The sequence below is a fragment of the Tupaia chinensis genome, unplaced genomic scaffold (assembly GCF_000334495.1).
Source record: "Tupaia chinensis unplaced genomic scaffold, TupChi_1.0 Scaffold000056_1, whole genome shotgun sequence".
In the NCBI taxonomy this organism is placed as follows: domain Eukaryota; kingdom Metazoa; phylum Chordata; class Mammalia; order Scandentia; family Tupaiidae; genus Tupaia; species Tupaia belangeri.
In genome coordinates, this window is record NW_006159514.1 from 745,461 (window position 1) to 765,821 (window position 20,361).

At 38.0% G+C, this 20,361-nt stretch overlaps 1 protein-coding gene across 1 annotated transcript in view; it reads right to left on the bottom strand.

Annotated features, from left to right (window-relative positions):
* Positions 1-20,361, bottom strand: part of HAT1 (histone acetyltransferase 1) — a 65,176-nt gene that overhangs the window by 18,833 nt on the left and 25,982 nt on the right. Inside the window, exons 5-8 of the mRNA XM_006141478.3 lie at positions 6,537-6,716; positions 6,142-6,263; positions 5,537-5,641; positions 5,116-5,222 (exon numbers count right to left, since the gene is read on the bottom strand). Coding sequence (XP_006141540.1) covers positions 5,116-5,222; positions 5,537-5,641; positions 6,142-6,263; positions 6,537-6,716 — 514 coding nt within the window. The remainder of the gene's footprint in view (positions 1-5,115; positions 5,223-5,536; positions 5,642-6,141; positions 6,264-6,536; positions 6,717-20,361) is intronic.

The following is a 20,361-nucleotide window of genomic DNA, read 5'->3' on the forward strand; positions in this document are numbered from 1 at the left end:
AGACCTTTCTGATTTTTAACATGGCTACCAAGACTTTATGATTTTCAACAAAGGTACCACGACCATTATGTTTATGATTTTTAGCAAAGCTACCAAGGCAAGTCAATGGGAAAAGATACTCTTTTTTAACAAATGGTGTTGAGACAATTTGATACTCACATGTGAAAAGATGAATTTAGTCACTGAACCTCATATCACACACAACAATTAACTCAAAATGGATCAATGACCTCAATGGAGACTTGGTATAGGGATGGAGACTGACTGCAAATGGATATAAAGGATCTTTTTACAGTGCTGGAAATACTTTACAAGATTGTAGTGATGGTTGAAGATTTACTAAAAATTGCTGAAATGTACTCTTAAAATAGGTAAAATTAATGATATGGACATTACACCTCAATAAAGTCTTTTTTGTTCTTTCTTTCTTTCTGGAGTTTTCACTATAAGGGGGCATGCACTTTCCAAAGAGAGAGACAGAGAGAGGGGAAAGTAAGTAATCAATCCCCAGGGCAATGACCACACCACAGTCCCTTCTCCTCCATTCTTTTCTCTGTATTTTGGGCATGCGTGTACACAGTCCCGGCGTGATTTTTGAGTCACTGGGTCCAGGACTTGACCATGGAGTTATGTGGAACTCAGCCTCCTTAATCCCATGCCACCTGCTGTCCCCTCTCCTTTAATTGCCAGAGGGCATATGAGCTCACTAGAGAGAGAAAGCACCCACTCCCCCCCCCACCCACCATTGGAGTGTGGTCATGCCACAATCTCTTCATTAATTTAGCCTGTTGGGATTTGGGGTAACATGTGCACATGTGCCCGCCCAACATGTTTTTTAAGTCACCACAGACAGAATATAAACTGCTGTCAACCACATGAAAACCAACTCCCTTGACTGCTAGCTTGTTAGAAACTAAGTGGCAAGCTCTTTTTTTTTTGGAGAGATTTTCACTATAGGGCGCGTGCACTCACCAGACAGACAGAGAGAGACATATAGACAGAAAGCAAGAAATCACCCCCCAGGGGGGATGGTCACACCGCAATCCCTTCTCCTCCATTCTCCTCTCGGGATCTTGGGCACGCACGCACACGCGCCCGGTGTGCGTTTTAAGCCATCGGGTCCGGGACGTGAACCGTAGTCGACTACATGGGAGTCCAGCAACATAGCCATTATGCTAACTGCTGGTTCCCAAGTGGCAAACTCTTAAGGATGCATCTCTTAAAAAAACAACAACAACAAAAAACAAAACTGGGCCAGCAGGTGGCATGGTGGTTAAGGTGCTGGACTTCCACATGGCTGATCACGTCTTGAGTCCTGAACCTGGAGGCTTGCTTTCTCACTCTCTGTTTCTCTCTCTCCCCCTCTCTCTGTCTCTCTCTTTCTCTGTATGTATCTCTCTCTGGTAAAAAGGGGGGGGGAATAATGATAAATAAAATAATAATAAAAAAAAAACTAAGTACTAATAAATGAGGTAAAAAAGCTTATCCAGTGGCAGTTTTTCCAAATCTGTATCTTTCTATACTGGTTTAGAAAAAAGATTTGCATTGCTAATATACATTTAAAATAAAATTTAGTAAGTAAAAAGTGCTCTAACTTATAAGCTCTTAGAAAAGTTTGGGAAAAAATATAGGAAAATTAACTACAGTTGAGAAAATAAAAAAGTCATGTCATATCTGAAAGTTTCACAAAAGTGAAATGATGCAAAACAGTTCCATTCAGTTTTCAGTAAGTGTTATAGACTGATAATATTTTGTTTGCAGCCTAATATAAGGGGCTGAGTCACCACGCAATCTTCAGGCACTACAAAACTGTCAGCCTAAAGTGAACTTAAAACAATGACTCCCAATATTTTGTGACATTCTTTAATTCCTTTCTTTCTATGCTATAAAAATAAACAATACATTTAAAGATGAAATTTACATTACTATACATCTATAGTGATGTGCAGAATCAAATAGTCAGTTTTCTCCAAAGTAAATATGACTAACAACATAAGTGCTCATCTATCATCTTTTGAAAAGATTCTCCATATTAATGAGCTGTTGCCAGAGATAGAAAACTTACAGTCTAGGAGACAGCAGGTGGCATGGTGGTGGGGCACTAGACTCCCACATGGCCCACTACAGTTTGAGTCCCAGACTTGGTGGCTTGCTTTCTCACTCTCTCTTTTTTTTTTCCTCTCTCTCTGATAAAATTTAAATAAATAAATAAATAAAGTTAAATAAAATAATCCTTTAAAGAAAAAAAAGACAGTCTAAAGAAGAAAAATGGGATGAAAGCATGAATCACCTACATTATCCTAAAAAGCTGTATAACCTATCCTAGAACAATAGGGACAGAGGACAAATATAATTAGTTCTCAATATACTATAGATAGATATATTTTTAGCCCAAGATCAATTTCATTTTTTTTTTTTTTGAGAGGTTTCGCTATAGGGCGTGTGCGCTCGCCAGAAAGAGAGAGACAGAAAGCAAGAAACCACCCCTCACCCGGGGGGATGGCCATGCTGCAATCCCTTCTCCTCCATTCTCCTCTCGGGATCTTGGGCATGCATGCACACGCACCCGGTGTGAGTTTAAGCCACCGAGTCCGGGACTCGAACCGCAGTCAACTACATAGGAGTCCAGTGACACAGCCATTACACTAACTGCTGACCCCAGCCCAAGATCAAATTCTATGGCCAAATCCAACCATCTTCAAAATTCTAGAAGAAACAAATTATTCATTTTATTTATAAGGTTAAAATTGAGATGTATTAAAATGCTATATATCTTAAGAGAATTAAATCTTTAAAAGGAATAATCTGCTAGTATCTTACCTTTATTTTTGAGTACTTTAATTTAAAAATAAAATAGGTGGCAATTACACCATAAACACCTATCCACAGCCTATTACAACCTAGGCCATCAATGGTATATTTTAAGTATTACTATATCTGGGAGTATGTTAAGTAAATAAAAGACTACTTCAATAAAAAGAATATCCTGGATTATAAAAAGAGATCCAGAGCCTGCTAAAGATCCACAAAGTTAGGGGAAAAAAAATAGAGGAATTGAGAAACCAGCAACTGAAGTGAATAAAGAGTGAGAAATTCTGCAAGTTTTTGTTTGTTTTTTGAGAACTGGGTATGGAAATCTAGGAGAAATATCTTTAATGAGAAGAGTTGATAAGGCATTTTTAGTATTTTATAATGCTAAGAAATGTTAATGTTGAAAATAAAAGCTGATAACCAGTTGTCAAATTCAGAGGTCCTTTAGCATGTTTAGTCTTTTCTCTTTAGAGACTTCAGTTTCTAATGAATAATAGCAATGAATAAAGGCTACCATTATTGATGACTCTTCACTGAGATTTAAGAAATAAAATTCTTTATCTGCTAATTGGTGCTAAGTATCAAGGACTTTATTGGCTGGAGTAGACAGAAGAAAGTGGTTAAGAGGCTTCGGAGAAACAACCCCTGCTGGCACATTACCCACTAGAATAGACAAAGACTACTTATGTGAACTATAGACTAAAATCACCAAAAATGTCCCTTCATGTAGTACCAAGTCCAAGCTCTGTAAGCAAATTGAAGCTAAACAATTTTCAGGTCAACTAAAAGAATATACAGCTAATTATATTTCTGTAATTTTATAAGTCACTAAACTAGTGAAGGTGTCCCTTTGATATAACTTATGTTAAGATATAAAGTAAGTTTAGTAATTACTTTATCTCCCAAGTTTCCAATCCATTTAATAGTAGTATAAAATGAGAAGAAAAGATAATTCAACTCTATAAATGTGGAACTCCCTTTTAAAAATAATTTGCTTTCCCTCCAGTTTATTAATTTACAGGATCAATTCACTGTTCTTGAACAACTTTAATTAATCTACCTTGGACAAACAAAACTACTATATTATATGAAAAAGGAAGAAACTGATAATCTGCCTACCAGCTTTTGGATTTTGAGTGAGTTGGTAGATCTGTGTGTCTTTAACAGTATACTGCATATTAATTAATACAGCTTTTTTAAAAAGATGTATTAAAACCCTTTTAGAATAAACTTTAATATCTAATTTGAATATGTCTGCTACAGTATTTTTCAAAAAAAAGGTGACTTTCATTTTCATCAACAATTTATATATGCAACAAATTCGTAACAGGGAGAAGAAAATAAGAAAACAACATAAGTGATCCTTGGGCCACTTTTTTTTTTGATGATTCACATGTTAACATATTATCAGCAGTAATTCCACCTAATAATGCCTTCTCTTTTTAAAAAGGAGGGTTGAGTCTCATTCCTTCTCCTAAGCATTCTATTCATAATACTACTTCCCTAGCTAATCCACGCTAGGAATCCTTTCCAAAACAAATAGGCCTATGCCTCAACTACTGCTGTTGTCAAGGCATGCATTTTAGAAATATAAAACACACACTTCAGGAGATGTGTATTAGGAAATCAACTAGTCAGCTTAATTTTTTTTTTCTCAGTAAGGTTTAAAATATTCTGCTCCTCAGGACCAACAGTTAGCATAATGGCTATGGGCTATGTTGCTTAACTCCCATGTAGTCAACCACAATTTGAGTCCCAGACCCAGTGACTTAAACTCACACTGGGCGTGTGTGTGTGCATGCCCAAGATCCTGAGAGGAGAATGGAGGAGAAGGGACTGCGGCATGGCCATCCCTGCTGGGGGGTGATTTCTCGCTTTCTGTCTCTCTCTGTCTTTCTGGCAAGTGCACACACCCTATAGCAAAAACCTCTCAAAAAAAAAAAAAAAAGAATATTCTGACCCTCATAAAAATTAAAGCATAGGAAGTCTCTAAATAATAAACTGAGCAAGGAAGATATGCCATGCTTGCAATATATTTATGCCTGACCAAGATTTCTCCATATATCAGTATAGCACGTTCATCTTCAATTTGTTCCATTAAGCACTTCATAGTCAGAGATGCAATCCAATCCAATCCCCACTAGGGCTAAGGATCTAAAATGTAACTTTAAGCCATCTTTAGACAGTCTCCAGATCAGGAGACTGCTGCTGTTTAAAATAGAATAGTTATTTCTGCCAAAAAAAACAAAATCAATCAGTAAAGAAGACATTTTTAGAAAGGCTTTAAGTAATGGATTTACTTACCTGTAATATCAAGAACTGAAGGAGATGCAATGTAGTATCTATGAACTGTTTCAAGAAGTTGAGCACCATGGCCTTGACCTTGAAATGGAGTCAATATCAGCATCTGACTACAGTAAAGAAGTTATTTTAGAATTCAAATGTCACGAGATGGCCAGTTTAAAAATTACAAGTCATTATAGTATTACAAGCATTTTAAAGTTTGTATGTTTTTTCCAAACTTCAGGAAATCTAAAAATCATCAAGATATTCAAAATTGGTTTAATCTTCCACAGTTTCAAAGAGAACAATGAAATAAATCAGTACATAGCCAATGAATAATGGTGATTTTTTTAAACAAATCAACACTATTATAACAAGTATTGGAAACTTCAGCAGTTCCTTCTGAAATAAAAGACAAGGCACGTGTTACACTGCCAATTACCTTACACGTGGCCGGGTTTTGTCTGGGTACACATAGTAATTATAGACTGTCATGTAGCCTACGGTCGCAAAGAGCGTAGCTCCATCCTTATTATACTTCTCAAATCTGCAGATAAAACAGAAAGCCAAGCAGGTCAATTACAGTCGCGCTCCCATGCAGTGTCCATTTTCTTTTCCATTCTCTGACTGAATTTTCAGTGTCAGCAAGCTACTCTGTGAGGGCCCAATGGGTACACCTGCTATGTTCTGAATGTACAATTCACTTAATTGGTGTGCAGCAACTTGGATAAATCAGACCTCTTTACATCACTTCAGTGCACTTGCCTATTATAAAGATGAATAGGTGGCAAGTAAAAGAAAACACAGGCAAAGCTCATTTTACTGTTTAAGCCTACATTCAGGGCCTTAACGGACAACAGCATTTAATTCAGCTCTATTCTCAAGGTCTCCCAAAGCATAATGAAGGAAAACTCAAGCCTCATAAACAATAGTTTTTCTTTCCTGGGAAAAATATCATTATACTGTCCCAATAATTGGACTGCCACAATTAAAATGCTGGCTTTGTGGAGGTAATAAGGTCTACTGTTGCTTTAGAACTGTACTTACACTAGAAAGTAGTGCCATCTTTCATCATCCACGTCAATAAAGCTAGCAGTTTCAATAAACCACATCAAAAACGTCTGAAGCCTTTCATGATATTCTCGAAAGCCTCTACATGTCATGTCAGCCTAGGGAAAAAGCCAGGAAAAGTCAGGTGAAACTCATCACAGAGGTAAGTGAAAGTCTGTAGAACACAAAACTATCCTGTGGGAAAATGTTTAGAGGTCTCAGATTAAGATGTGTACACACACACACATACACAAAATAGATCTTTGTTTTAAATTCTTATAAAAAACATGTCCACTGATTATATTAAATCACTGACAGTAACACAATAAAACGGTACAGTTTTCAGGCAAATGGAATAATTCTACCCAAGAAATATTTACATTTATCTTTACCTTGTATATCTGAAAGGTAAAGTTTTCTCCTCCTGTTGGACTAAGAACTGAGTATGTATGAAGTAAAGTTCCAAAGGGCTTGAAATCAGCTTCCTTTTCCAGCAAAGAAAGAAAATCATTCGTGTTTGTGCAAAATCCAGGTGGAATGATTTGTCTAATTTTGCCCTCAACATCATCTGCCTAAAGAATGGAGGATAAAAGATAAAAAAAATTAACAGTGAATTTGACTTTTATTTGAACATTTTTGTTGAAATGGTAAGACCAAGAAAAAAAATCACTATTCACTATTAAATGAAAAAGTGAATGTCCTGTATTGGAAAAGGATGAGTCTTATGCACACATACTACTATCACACAAACTTGAGATCAGCTTAAGTATAACATAAAAAGAAATAAAGAAGGGGCAGGTAGCCTGATATAAAGTGCAAGAATAAGGGCAATACCACTGAAATTTCTAACATCATGGAGGAAATGCTGACTATCTGCCTTCCTGACGATCTGAACTGGCTAAAATATGAGGTTGCTTATTTTATGTGTCAAAGTGACCATATTATTTAAGACAGGACAGATCACAAGCAGTAGAGAGGTGAGGCTCGAGTATGACCAAATGATTAGCAACCTCATGATAAACAAGTAAACAGGTCACAACGGCATCAGATGCCAAATTCAAAATGAAGATGATAATTTTAATAGCCATGCTTAGGAAATACATAAATTATATGAATGAATTATTCATTCATCCCTACCATGTAACTCAATTTTTGTAGACCTGGATTTGTGACAGTAAAAGAGACAGAACCGGACAACAAAATTAAACTCAGAGATTGAAATTACCCTGTTAAACAACCTTGATGAATGTTAAAACTATCAGCTGAGCAGACTTCATAATCCTTTTCAAAACCCCAAAAGACCACTTGATTGAATACATTTACTACTTCTCTTTAACCATGAATATTTGATGAAGTCTTACAATAAAGTATTGCTGCTTCTCACCAGGCAATAAAACTTAATGAATTGGTCTCAACTTAACAAAACCTTATCCCTCAATACAGTCCCTAAAAGCCTGACATTACATTCAACAAAATGAGCTTGCATTTTATTCAAACTTTTTCCTGGACAATGAGGCCAGGTTTTTACTTAATGGAGTTTGCCGTGAGTTCAGCTGTAATGTTTGTATTGTATCTATTTCCACAAGGACTGACACAAGAACACTTTGTGTTAACTTACTAAGCAGCTCTTTCATACCGTTTACATGCATGATGGGTATTAGTTCTAAACCAAGACCCTTGCTACTTAGCATTCAAAACAGGGAAATTAAGATGCTTAGGACAAAATACACTACAAAAGGCTAATACAACATGCTACTAATTCCTGTCCTTTCAACCATCTTTTAACTAAGTAGAAGCAATGCACCTGCAGATGAATAGCACTTTATTATCATTCAGTTACATTTTAGGATAGAGAACCAAAGATAGAGTTTATCACAAACAAGTTTTATTTTCAATGCTCTGGTACCACCAACATTTATATATAATTTGTTTATAGCTATTTTAAAAAGAGCTATTATTTAAAATATAGCTCTTGGACATTTTGTCCAACAGTTTATTTCTGACATGTACATCGGTCTTTGCAATCCATTCACTTTCAAGGTCAAATAAACCGCATTTGATAGAACTACTTTTGCTTATTTCAAATGTACTATTTGGTAAATACTTCTACTTGAAACCGCTAATGTGAAGAAGCCATCTTAAGCATATTTTATAGAATCAGTAATATTTCAATAAACTACACAAGGAAATTGTTATAATGAAGAAAGTAATAATAGGCCTGCTGTGTGCAATTAAAATAAAAAGTGAACTAAAGTTTGAATTTGTTTTTTAAAAGACAAAGTACTTTTAAATACAATCTATTGGTTTCAAAAAATCAGTTCAAAACATTCATAGCATGTATACTTTTAACTTTTAAGAAATTTCCTTACATCTTGTCCACCAGTGTTGCAAAGCATGAGCAAATAAATCACTGTACATATTTTGCATCAAATTTACTTCAAAGACTGTAAGTTACTTCACAAACTGTAAGTTTTGAGTGGAAGTTCTAATAGAAGGTACCAGCAACCCAAGGTTTAAGCTCAAAAAAGTGGAGAGTAAGTTCATTTTTAAACATTTGGCCTTCAAAGGATACCTGTTTAGTATAATAAATTTCTTCAAATAAGATAATTTGTTTTGAACAAGTTTACACATCATTTTAAGAATGTTTACAGGGGTAAGTGAGAGAAAGACAAGTTTCAAAGCAAGCAATCTTAGAGTTCCCTGTCTTCAAGAACTTAAATTAAAATCACATAGGAATACAGTTACAGAAAATATAAGAAATTAAGTTAAGTAGACCAAAAATTCAAATACAACCTGTTTTTATTATTTATTTAATTCATTAATAAAGACATCTTTTATAGAACCAGCTGCTGGTATGATGGTTAAGGTGGATGGTTCCCACATGGTTGCCTATGAGGTTTGAGTCCCAGATCAGCACCTTGAAAAACACCCTGGGCATTGTAAGTGTGCGTGCATGCTCAAAATCCTAAAAGGAGAAACAGAGGAGAAAGGATTGCTGTGTGACCCTTCTCTCAGAGAGTACTTTCTCTTTCTCTTGTTCTCACACTCTCTCTTCTTCCCTTCCACGCTCTCCCTCTCCATCTCTCTCCGGGAAACATATACACCCTGTAGCAAATTTTTAAAATAAATTTAAAAAAAGATTATTTCCTTACAAATGCTTTTCTAACATTTGGCAATTCCTTTAAAAAGAAGTAACTCGGGAACCAGCAGTTAGCGTAATGGCTATGTCGCTGGACTCCCACGTAGTCGACCGCGGTTCGTGTCCCGGACCCGGTGGCTTAAAACTCACGCCGGGCGCCTGTGCATGCATGCCCAAGATCCCGAGAGGAGAATGGAGGAGAAGGGACTGTGGCGTGACCATCCCCCCTGGGCGGTGATTTCTCGCTTTCTGTCTCTATGTCTCTCTCTGTCTGTCTGGCGAGCGCACGCGCCCTACAGTGAAAATCTCTCCAAAAAAAAGCAAAAAGCAAAAAAAAAAAAAAAAAAAAAAAAAAGCAAAAAAAAAAAAAAAAAAAACAAAAGGGACCACACACGAACTCAAGGGACCAGCAGGTGGTGTAATGGTTACACCACTGGACTCCCACAGAGTTGACCCAGACCCAGTGGTTTGAAACTCATGCTGGGCGCATGTACATGCATGCCCCAAATCCTGAGAGAATGGAGAAGGGACTGCAGCATGGCCATCCCTCCTGAGGAATGATTTCTTGCTTTCTGTCTCTGTCTCTCCAGCAAGTACGCCCACCCTATAGCAAAACTCTCTCAAGAACCAAAAAAAAAAGAGGAAAGTCAAATAGCAACTCTTTTAGTTAAATCTCATGTCTTATGGTAGGTAGCTCATGATGAAATGTTAACTGTACATTTTCTCACTTAAGGTAATTTGAAATTCTAAAGTTCCATACTTTGTAACACATAAAGAGGTTCTTAAGCAATTTTTGCTTTTCCTCATTGCTACCTAAAGCAATGTGCTTAATAACTAGTAAGCATACAAATGTTTATGCCTGATTTTTATTTATAAACATTGGAAAATGCAATAACCTCTCCAGTGTCTTACCTTAAGCACAGCACAATTTGTCTAAATTTGTCTGTAGTGAGTTATTTTTAAGGTTGCAATTAAAGACAACTTAAGTAGGCACGTGCTGTTCTTTACTTGGCTAATAAAGTGGCACACAGGCTTAACATTAACTGTAATTCTAAGACTATCTAAATTACACTACAAAAACAAGCAGGAGAAATTCTTAATCTATTTAACTCTGTCCTCACATTCTCTGACAATATGTGTGAGCTTTAACCATAGAAATATGAGTACTTTAAAAGCTTTTAATGTTTTTTTAAATCTTTTTTTAAATAATTATTTTATTTAACTTTATTTTATCTTAATTTTGGCCTGAGAGGAACAGAGTGAGAGAGAGAGAGAGAGAGAGAGAGAGGGAAAGTGAGAAAGTAAGCCACCAGGTTCAAGACTCGAACTGTGGTCAGCCATGCGGGAGTCCAGTGCTCTTAATTACCACACCACCTGCTGGCCCCTTAATGGTATTTTATTTAAAAAATTAAGATATTTTAAATTTTAAAACATTTTATTAAAAAATATCAAGAACACTGTCACAATTACATAAAATATATAAATATATATATATATATATAAAACCAGTCTGCTAAGATTTTTTTCTTCTCCTAATATTAAATTTTGATTAGTATGTAGGATTTTCCTACAAATGAGCTAAAGACTCCGTACAATTTTAAAAATATGCTCTCAAATTCTATCCATATTAATGCGAAAGAGACACAGATAAAATGACTAAAATTGCAGGGCCAGATGCTGGTGCAGCAGTAACGCGGAGCAAAGCCCACCAGAAGGGCAGGGTCTGGGTTAGCAACTGGACACCTCCCTAAACACGCCGAAACATGCCAGGTATTCGAATGCTTAAAACCCAGGATTGGCTAGAACAAGATAGCAGTGTGGGACCCTGCTGGGGGTTCCTCTCAGTGTCACTGTCTTGCCCAAGAAGAAAGAAATAAACTTTAAAAATTAAAATGATTGAAACTCAGATAATACAAACTTTATTCATGTACTTCTACCAAACCTTTCCCAATTAGAAAAACTGAATAATCTTATTTTCATACACCTTAATTAAAAAACAAGGAAATTACCCAAAGGACAGGAGGTATTAATAAAAGCAAATGTTCAGGATAACGATAAGATAAATCATCAGTGTCTGAATAATCAAGTCTATTGTATTGTAAAATTCAGAATTATGTTGCCTATAAAGATGATGGCTAGTGGAGAGACCTTAACAGGTATCTTAATTGTGACTAAAAAATTTTCTCCAAGCAATTGGAAAACTCAATTTGGAAAAGAAAAAGAATGGATTATGAAAGATTAACGTAATGGTAAAATTCCAATAGGCAAATTAGCTTTTAAGCAGATTTGCTATGGTTAATGATCACCTAAAAGGGTGTATTTTTAATCAAGTTTATTATTACATAGTAAGATCCATTAAAAACTCAAATATGATATATAATAGTCTCAAGCATAACATGGCCAAAACAAAATGGTTGATTTTCCACTTACACTTCCCAAGCTTCCCTCAACAGCTTAGGCAATGGGATTCTCTTGTTCCTTTCTCTCATCCATATGCATCTACTTCAACAGCAAACCCTAATGGCTCCATCTCTAAAATATATCCTCAATCTGGCAACTGTATTCAGGGCTGCTTCAAACATTGCAATGTTCTGGTCTCCCTTCTTTCACTCTTGCCTCTTACAGTGTGTTCTCTGCAGCAGCCAGAATCATCTTTGAAAAATGCAAATCACAGTATGACCACTCCCCTACCTACATTAAACCCCGAATAGCTGCCAATTACTCATTTGTTGCAAATACCTTATCAGGTCATAGAAGACCCTATGTGATCTTGCCTTGTCACTCCCTTCAACCATCTCCCACTTGATCTTTCTACACTACAAAAACATCAAGACTGTTGTCTTTCCGGGGTTTTTGTGTTTTCTGATTCCTTTGCTTATTAAATAAACTCTTCCCTCAGATTACTACATGGCTGGCTTCTTCTTCAGAAACCAGCAAAATGGTTCTGCATAACACCATCTAAATTTTATTCCTCCTCTTGGCTAGCATAAAAGGAGCAACTTTGTTTTGTTTGTCACTGTATCTCTGGCATCAAGGACATAGAAGCAGGGAGGCGGCCAGACAAGGTGCAAGATAATCCCACATAAGAAGGTTCAGAGTTCACGCCCATAGACCTCTCAGAATATGTCCAGCATGTACTTGCCCAGTATCTGGAACTGGCTGAAGGCTAGGCCCTGTTGGTTGTGCTGTCTCTCTCTCATGAAATAAAGTTTTAAAAAAGGATACAAGAGGCACTGTGGAATGACAGACTCACTAAAACCTTAGATAAAAGAGGCAAACCTCTTATCCCACATCCATTACTCATTCTTTTCTTTTTTTAAATAAGGAACAATGTCTTCATTTTCACACTTAACATACATGATCTTTGACCATGAAGAAAACAGGTAGCCCTACAAAAAGACATTATAAAAAACTGATTCCTTACTCTTAACATAGTACACTAAATGAAAAAACCTGGTTTTCAAGAATAGAACAATTAGAAGTAAATGGCAATACACGGCTATTTTCAGTGCACAAAGTATTCAAGAGATTTATCAATAAATAAAGTCAATGGTTCCTTTGAAAGAAATCAATTCAGCATTATCAGCTGCAACTTAAAACAAAAGCAAAAACCCTAAACCTCAAACAATAGTGAATTTATTTAGTACAACACAAAGAAACACATTACCTCCACTTTTTTTAAGAATTATTTTTTAACTTTATTTATTTACTTATTTTAATTTAACTTTATTTATTTACTTATTTTAATTTGACCAGTGAAGGACAGAGAGAGAGACAAAGCAAACTACCAAGTCCAGGACTCGAACTGCCTTCAGCAATATGGGAGTCCAGTGCCCTTAGCCACCACACCATCTGCTGGCCCCTCACATTACCTCCATTTTTAATAAACATACCTAGCTAAGCTTGGGTCTGGAAAATTTAATAACTTAATAAGAAATATTTACTTATGGAAAAACTCCATTTTAATTGTGTTAAATACTAGTTTATCTAAAATTAATTCTTTTCAAACATAAATTATTGTAACTATAATAATACTCAGAATCACTTTTGTATCTGCACATTTTTTTTTTTAATTTCCAGGGCCAGATGGTGATGTGGTAGTTAAGGATCCCACATGACCAACCACATTATCTGAGCCCCAAACTGGTGGCTTGAAAAACATATTGGACACGTGTGAGTACATGTTCAAAATCCCAAGGAGAGAAAGGAGAAGGAATTGCATGTAGCCATACACCCTAGGGGGGGGGTGATTTTTTTACTTTCTCTCTCTCTCCCTCTCTCCAGTGAGTGCACACACTCCATAGCAAATTTGAATAATAGAAAACTTCCAAAAGCACAATCTACTGAATAAAATAAATATTAATGCAGTTACATATTATTTATCTGGCAAGCTTAATCAGTTCAATCATGGCTTGAAAATGAGAGGGAAGGGAACCAGCAGTTAGCATAATGGCTATGTCACTGGACTTCCACATAGTTGACCGCGGTTCGCGTCCTGGACCCGGTGGCTTAAACTCACGCCAGGCGCATGTGCGTGCGTGCCCAAGATCCTGAGAGGAGAATGGAGGAGAAGGGATTGCGGCGTGGCCATCCCCCCTGGGGGGTGATTTCTTGCTTTCTGTCTCTCTGTCTCTGTCTGGCGAGTGCACACGCCCTATAGTGAAAAAACCTCTCCAAAAAAAAAGAAAATGAGAGGGAAAAAACAATAAAACCAGGTAGTACTGAAAATATTTCTAAGAGTAAAACTGAATAATGACTGTAACAGACTATTTCAGACCTTTTTTCATGCTATACATAATTTATGTCATACATGATATCTTTCAGCTTACCAGTATGGTACTGTTACATATAAGGATTGGCTGCGTGAGGAAGGTCTCTCACAATGATAACAGTAAACTGGGAGATAATAGCATAAAATATAAGAATAAATGAACAAACTTTGTAAAAGAACTAAAAGCAGTAAGCACAAGAACCTGGATCCTCTTAGAACTGGTCATAAATGGTCCTAACAGTCCTAATAGCTTTTTCTTCCTTTCCCAGAGGACACACTGGAGTTAAGAGAGGAGGGGGGAAGTGGAAAAGCAGCATCTGTGGGTAACGGTCACATAGCAATCTCCTCTCCACCATCTCTCTCTCTCTCTCTCAGGAATCTGGGCATGCACATACATGCACCCCTATGTGTTTCTCAAGCCAGCAGGTCTGAGACTCAAATTGCACAGTCAGCCAAGTGGGATCCAGTCACAACCACCACCAGCTGGACCCAGCTTTTTTGGCCAAAACTTTTTTTCTTTTACAAGAGGGTGAGTACATCACAGGGTTAGGGGGTGGGGGAGGCAACCCTAATGAGGCGCTGTCACATACCACAATCCTTTTCCTCCATTTCTTCAACTCATCAGGATTTTGGACATACACTCCCAGTATGGTTTTCAAGCCACCAGATCAAGATTCAAACTACGGTAGGCATGTGGGACCTGACTCCCTACCTGCAGGCCTTGACCTCTGTGCTGTGGGAACAGTTCAGTCCTAATGTCTTTTAATCCGGATATTATTATATATTATGCATAATACTACTATAATAATAATGTGACCATCTCCTAGAACAATCATAATTATTTATTAGTTGTGTATCTTTGGGAAAGACCTTTTAATAAACACAATTAAAAAATTTAAATATTAAGAAGGGTCAAATAAACCAGTTCAAGTATGAGAAGGCTTTAACCAAAAAAAAAGTGGGTCATAAGGGTTGATAAAGGATGTAAAATTAGAAAGTCAGTTTAAAGCCTTAAAAAAGTTAGTTCCACTATTAATGCTTTAGGAACTGCTACTTCTATAGAAGAAAGTTACAACATTCAAGGTCAATCCTGTAATTCAGCAGCTAAAAGATCAACATAGAAAGCCAGGTTCCACATAGCTGACCTTGGTTTGAATCTCGGCCCCAGAAGCTTGAAAAACATATTGGGTATTTTTGTATGCATGCCCCAAATCCCTGTAGGATGAGGAAATAATAGAGAAAAAGGAATTGTGGCAAGACCATTCCCCACTGGAGAAGTCTCATTTTCTCTTCCCCTCCTCCCCTTTCTTAATTGCACTGTCTGGCAATTAAGAAAAAAGTTATGACATCCAGTATCTGGTAACATATAAGGTCTGCACTTTTAGTATTTTAGTTTTCTGCCTAGTTGCATGTAGCACAGTACTGTCAACAGTATGACTAATGACTTACTAAAACTTGCTAGATTCATAAGCAAAGGACAAGAGGTTTTACAATAAAAAGTTAACTTCCAATTTTCAATTTTATAAATATGATTCACTGACAAAAATGGGTTTTAATATTTTTAAATCATCTCTGTGAAGTAATTCTTGATAAAGTTTTGATGCCTTTAAATAAAGAATGCCCAGAAACAGAATGAGTGTGAAATATATAGCTTTTAAGGTCCTTAGAGCTTCATGACCATCCCACACATAAAATACATTCACTCTATCCCAACATATCCAAAAGTCTCAACTGTTAGAGCATCAATTCAAGTCCAAAATCTTTATCTAAGCACCATCAGCTCAAAAGTCTCAAATCTCATCATCTAAATTATCTAAAGCAGGTATAGTTAATATTCTAGGTATGGTATATCCTAGGCAAAGGTCCTCTCTGTAAATCTCTGAAACTAGAAAACAAGTTATTTCCAAAGTATCGATAAAATAGTGGGACAAGCATAGAGCAAGGGTTACAGATTTACTCATTCAAAAAGGGAGAAAATGGAAGAAGGAAAGGAGTCACTGGTACCAACCAAGCAATTTCAAAATCCAGCAGGGCAATTCCATTAGGTTTCAAGGCATGGGAAGAACTGTGGCTTGCAACTCCACTCTGAGTCATTCTTCCTATTTCTTGAAGGATAGTACATATTTGCAGATGAGCAGTTTTATCTGCTTGTTTTCAGCTTATAGAATTTTGGGAGTTTCTCAGCCCTCCTTCATTTTGTTCTATCAGTCCAGACTGAACTTAAAGTTTCTATTTTATTTTTTAAATTGTTTTTTAAGTGCATTCACTTGCCAGAGAGACACAGGAAGAGGAAGAAAACACCCTCCAGTGAGGCATGGTTACACTGCAATCCCTTCTCCTCCATTTCTTTACCCTATTGGGATTTGGGGCAGTCACATGAGCCTAACATATTTTTCAAGCAGCCATAGTTGACAGTGTGGGATCCAGTCCCCCAACCACCAGGGAGCAGGGTCAGCCCTAGACTTAAAGTTTTGATTCTAAAACCCTTGTGGGTCATCTGTGTATGTCATAAAGTTCACATCATTAGACAGGAAGGTCCTTCATAGATCTTCCACAGATTTACTCTATCCTTGGCTTTTTGCTGAGATAACAGAGGAGATCCATAGATTACATACCTAATCTCTTTAGCACTAGCAAAAGTTATCCTGTTAAACCCTTGGCTTTTTCTCCAGAGTGCACTTTCCTGACAGTGAATCTAATTTTAGTGTTTTCTATAATCAGAATAGGTTAGGAATTTTGCAAATCATCAAGCTCTTCCATCAATTTCTCTTTCAGATTTTACTGTAACAGCCAGAAACCATGCCACACTTTCTGTATGTGCCCTAGAAATCTCAAGTAAATACCCAAGTTCATTTGCTTCTAAGTTCTCCTTTTCATATAACTGTTGGACACAGTTCAGCTAGGTCTTCAGCTCTACAACATGGATTTCCTTCCCTCATCTCCTTATGAGCCTGTACCAGAGGTGCCTTTAATGTTCATACTGATACCAAGTTATGTTTATGACGATTTACATATCTTCTAAGATGATACATGTTTTCTCTTACATTCTCCTAATTCCTTTTTTCTTTTTGGAGAGGTTTTTGCTATAGGGCGCGTGCGCTCGCCAGACAGACAGAGAGAGACAAAGAGACAGAAAGCGAGAAATCACCCCCCGGGGGGATGGCCACGCCACAATCCCTTCTCCTCCATTCTCCTCTCGGGATCTTGGGCACGCATGCACAGGCGCCCGACGTGAGTTTTAAGCCACCGGGTCCAGGACACGAACCGCGGTCGACTACGTGGGAGTCCAGCAACATAGCCATTATGCTAACTGCTGGTCCCCATTCTCCTAAATTCTGAGCCCCAACCAATAGTACTTTTAAGGCCCATATATCTGTATTTCAGGTCATCTATGCTTTTACTATTATTTACCTCAAAATTCTTGTAGCCTCTACCTATTTCCAAAGTCATCTCTACATTTTTAGTTGTTATAGCAACACTCTACTTCCTGGTATGAAAATGTGTATTAGTTTCCTGTGACTGCTATAATAAATTACCACAATCTTGGTGACTTACCACATCAAACTTTCAATCTCTCTTATCTAGAGGCAAAGTCTGAAATCACTAACACTAGGGCACAATCAGGGTTGCCACACTCCCTTCAGAGGCTCTTTAAGATAATTAGTTCCTTGGGAACCAGCAGTTAGCGTAATGGCTATGTCACTGGACTCCCATGTAGTTGACCGCGGTTCGCGTCCCGGACCCGGTGGGTTAAAACTCACGCTGGGCGCATGTGTGTGCGTGCCCAAGATCCTGAGAGGAGAATGGAAGAGAAGGGATTGCAGTGTGGCCATCCCCCTGGGGGGTGATTTCTCGCTTTCTGTCTCTATGTCTCTCTCAGTCTGGCGAGCGCACACGCCCTATAGCGAAAACCTCTCCAAAAAAAAAAAAGATAATTAGTTCCTCCTACCTCCTCCAGCCTCTAGTGGATAAGCATTCTTCAATTCATGGCATACCATTCTTCCACTGAGGTTGCACTACCTTCTCCCCTCCCTCTTCTATTTCATCAAATTTTCTTCTGCCTCCCTCCCAGAAGGGCACATGTGATTACATTTAGGGTCAACTCAGATATTCCAGGATAATCTCAAGACTCTTTTTTTTTTTTTTTTGAGAGGTTTTTGCTATAGGGCGTGTGCGCTTGCCAGACAGACAGAGACATAGAGACAGAAAGCGAGAACCAGGGGGGATGGTCACGCCGCAATCCCTTCTCCATTCTCCTCTCGGGGTCTTGGGCACGCACGCACACGCGCCCGGCGTGAGTTTTAAGCCACTGGGTCCGGGACGCGAACCGCGGTTGACTTCGTGGGAGTCCAGCGACATAGCCATTATGCTAACTGCTGGTTCCCTCAAGACTCTTAATCACATCTGCAAAGCGCTTTTTTGCCACGTGAAGTAAGATTGAAAGGCTCTAGAAATTAGCACATGGGGTGGGGTCATTATTCAACCAAGCACAGATACATACTCTTTAATTCCTCTTCTGACCCCCCCCCCATTTTGGTTCATTTGTTTCTAACAGTTTTATAGTATCATCAGCCTAATTATCCTTGTTTGTAAAGGAATATATTAGCAAAATTTGTGAGATTAGAAATGCAGCAAAACAGGGCCAGCAGATGTGTTTATATCACTGGACTCTCACATGGCCAACCATGGTCTGAGTCCCAGACCCAGTAGCTTGAAACTCATGTCAGGTGCATGTGCATGCATGCCCAAGATTTTGGGAGGAGAATGGAGAAGGGATTACGGCATGGCCATCCCCCCAGGAGATGATTTCTCACTTTCTCTCTCACCATCTCAGTCTCTCTCTCTCTGGCAAGCACATGCACACTAAGGCAAAAACCTTTTTCATTTTTTTTAAGAGGTTTTTGCTATAGGGCATATGCACCCTCCAGAGAGACAGAAAGTGAAAAATCACCCCTGAGGGGTATAGTCACGCTGCAATCCTTTCTCTTCCACTCTCCTCTCAGAATCTTGGCCATATACGCACACAGGCCTGGCATGAGTTTTAAGCTACCTAGTCCAGGACTCGAATTGCAGTCGACTACATGGTAGTCCAGTGAAATAACTATTACACCATCTACTGATCCCAAAGCGAAAACCTTTAAAAAAAAAGAAAAAAAAGAAAAAAGGGATCAGCAATGGCGTAATGATTACATTGCTGGACTCCCATGTAGTTAGCCATGGTTCGAGTCCTAGACCTGGTGACTTAAAACTCACACCTGGCGCATGTGCATGTGTGCCCAAGATCCTGAGAGGAGAATGGAGGAAAAGAGATTGTGGTGTGACTATCCCCTCTGGGGGGTTGATTTCTCACTGTATGTCTCTTTGTCTCTGTCTCGCTGGCAAGCGCATGTGCCCTATAGCAAAAATCTCTCAAAGATGAAGAAATGCAGCAAGGAAAATTTTAAAAGATTCTTCACAAAGTAAAAGTAGAAAATGTACATATTTTTCTCCATCTTCTTTGACTTGTAAGAAAATAAATAACTTCCGGGACCAGCAGTTAGCATAATGGCTATGTTGCTGGACTCCCATGTAGTTGACCGCAGTTCGAGTCCCAGACCCAGTGGCTTAAACTCATGCTGGGCGCGTGTGTGTGCATGCCCAAGATCCTGATAGAAGAATGGAGGAGAAGGGATTGCAGCGTGGCCATCGCCTCTGGGGGTGTGTGTGTGTGATTTCTCGCTTTCTGTCTCTCTGGCAAGCACACATGATGCGCTATAGCAAAAACCTCTCCAAAAAAAATGAAAAGAAATAATTTCCATGTCCACAAGAAAAAACAAAAGGGCTAGCAGGTGTTGTAGCAGTTAAGGCACTGGACTCCCACGTGGTCAACTGCAGTTCTACTTCCAGATCCAGCTGCATGAAACTCATGTCAGGTGTGTGTGTGTGCATACCCAAAATCCCAAGAGGAGAATAGAGGAGAAGGGATGGTGGTGTAGCCATCCTCCCTGGGCGGGGCGGGAGGTGATTTCTCACTTTCTGCTTCTCTGTCTCTCCAGTGAGTACACACAACCTACAGCAAAAAAACTCTCAAAGACAAGGGAAAAAGTAAGTAAATAAAACTATGATTATTAAAAGTGAAGGTCTTTATGGAGAAAATCCACTCAGAAAAAGAACAGGCTAAGGATCATGATCATAGGGTTAAATGAGGAGACTGGGGGACAAATGCCTTTATAACTGAAGACTGAATGTGGTTTTAAAATTTTTTTCTTAGGAATTATTTGTTTAATTTTGAAATTATTACTATTATTATTATTACTACTATTTTTAA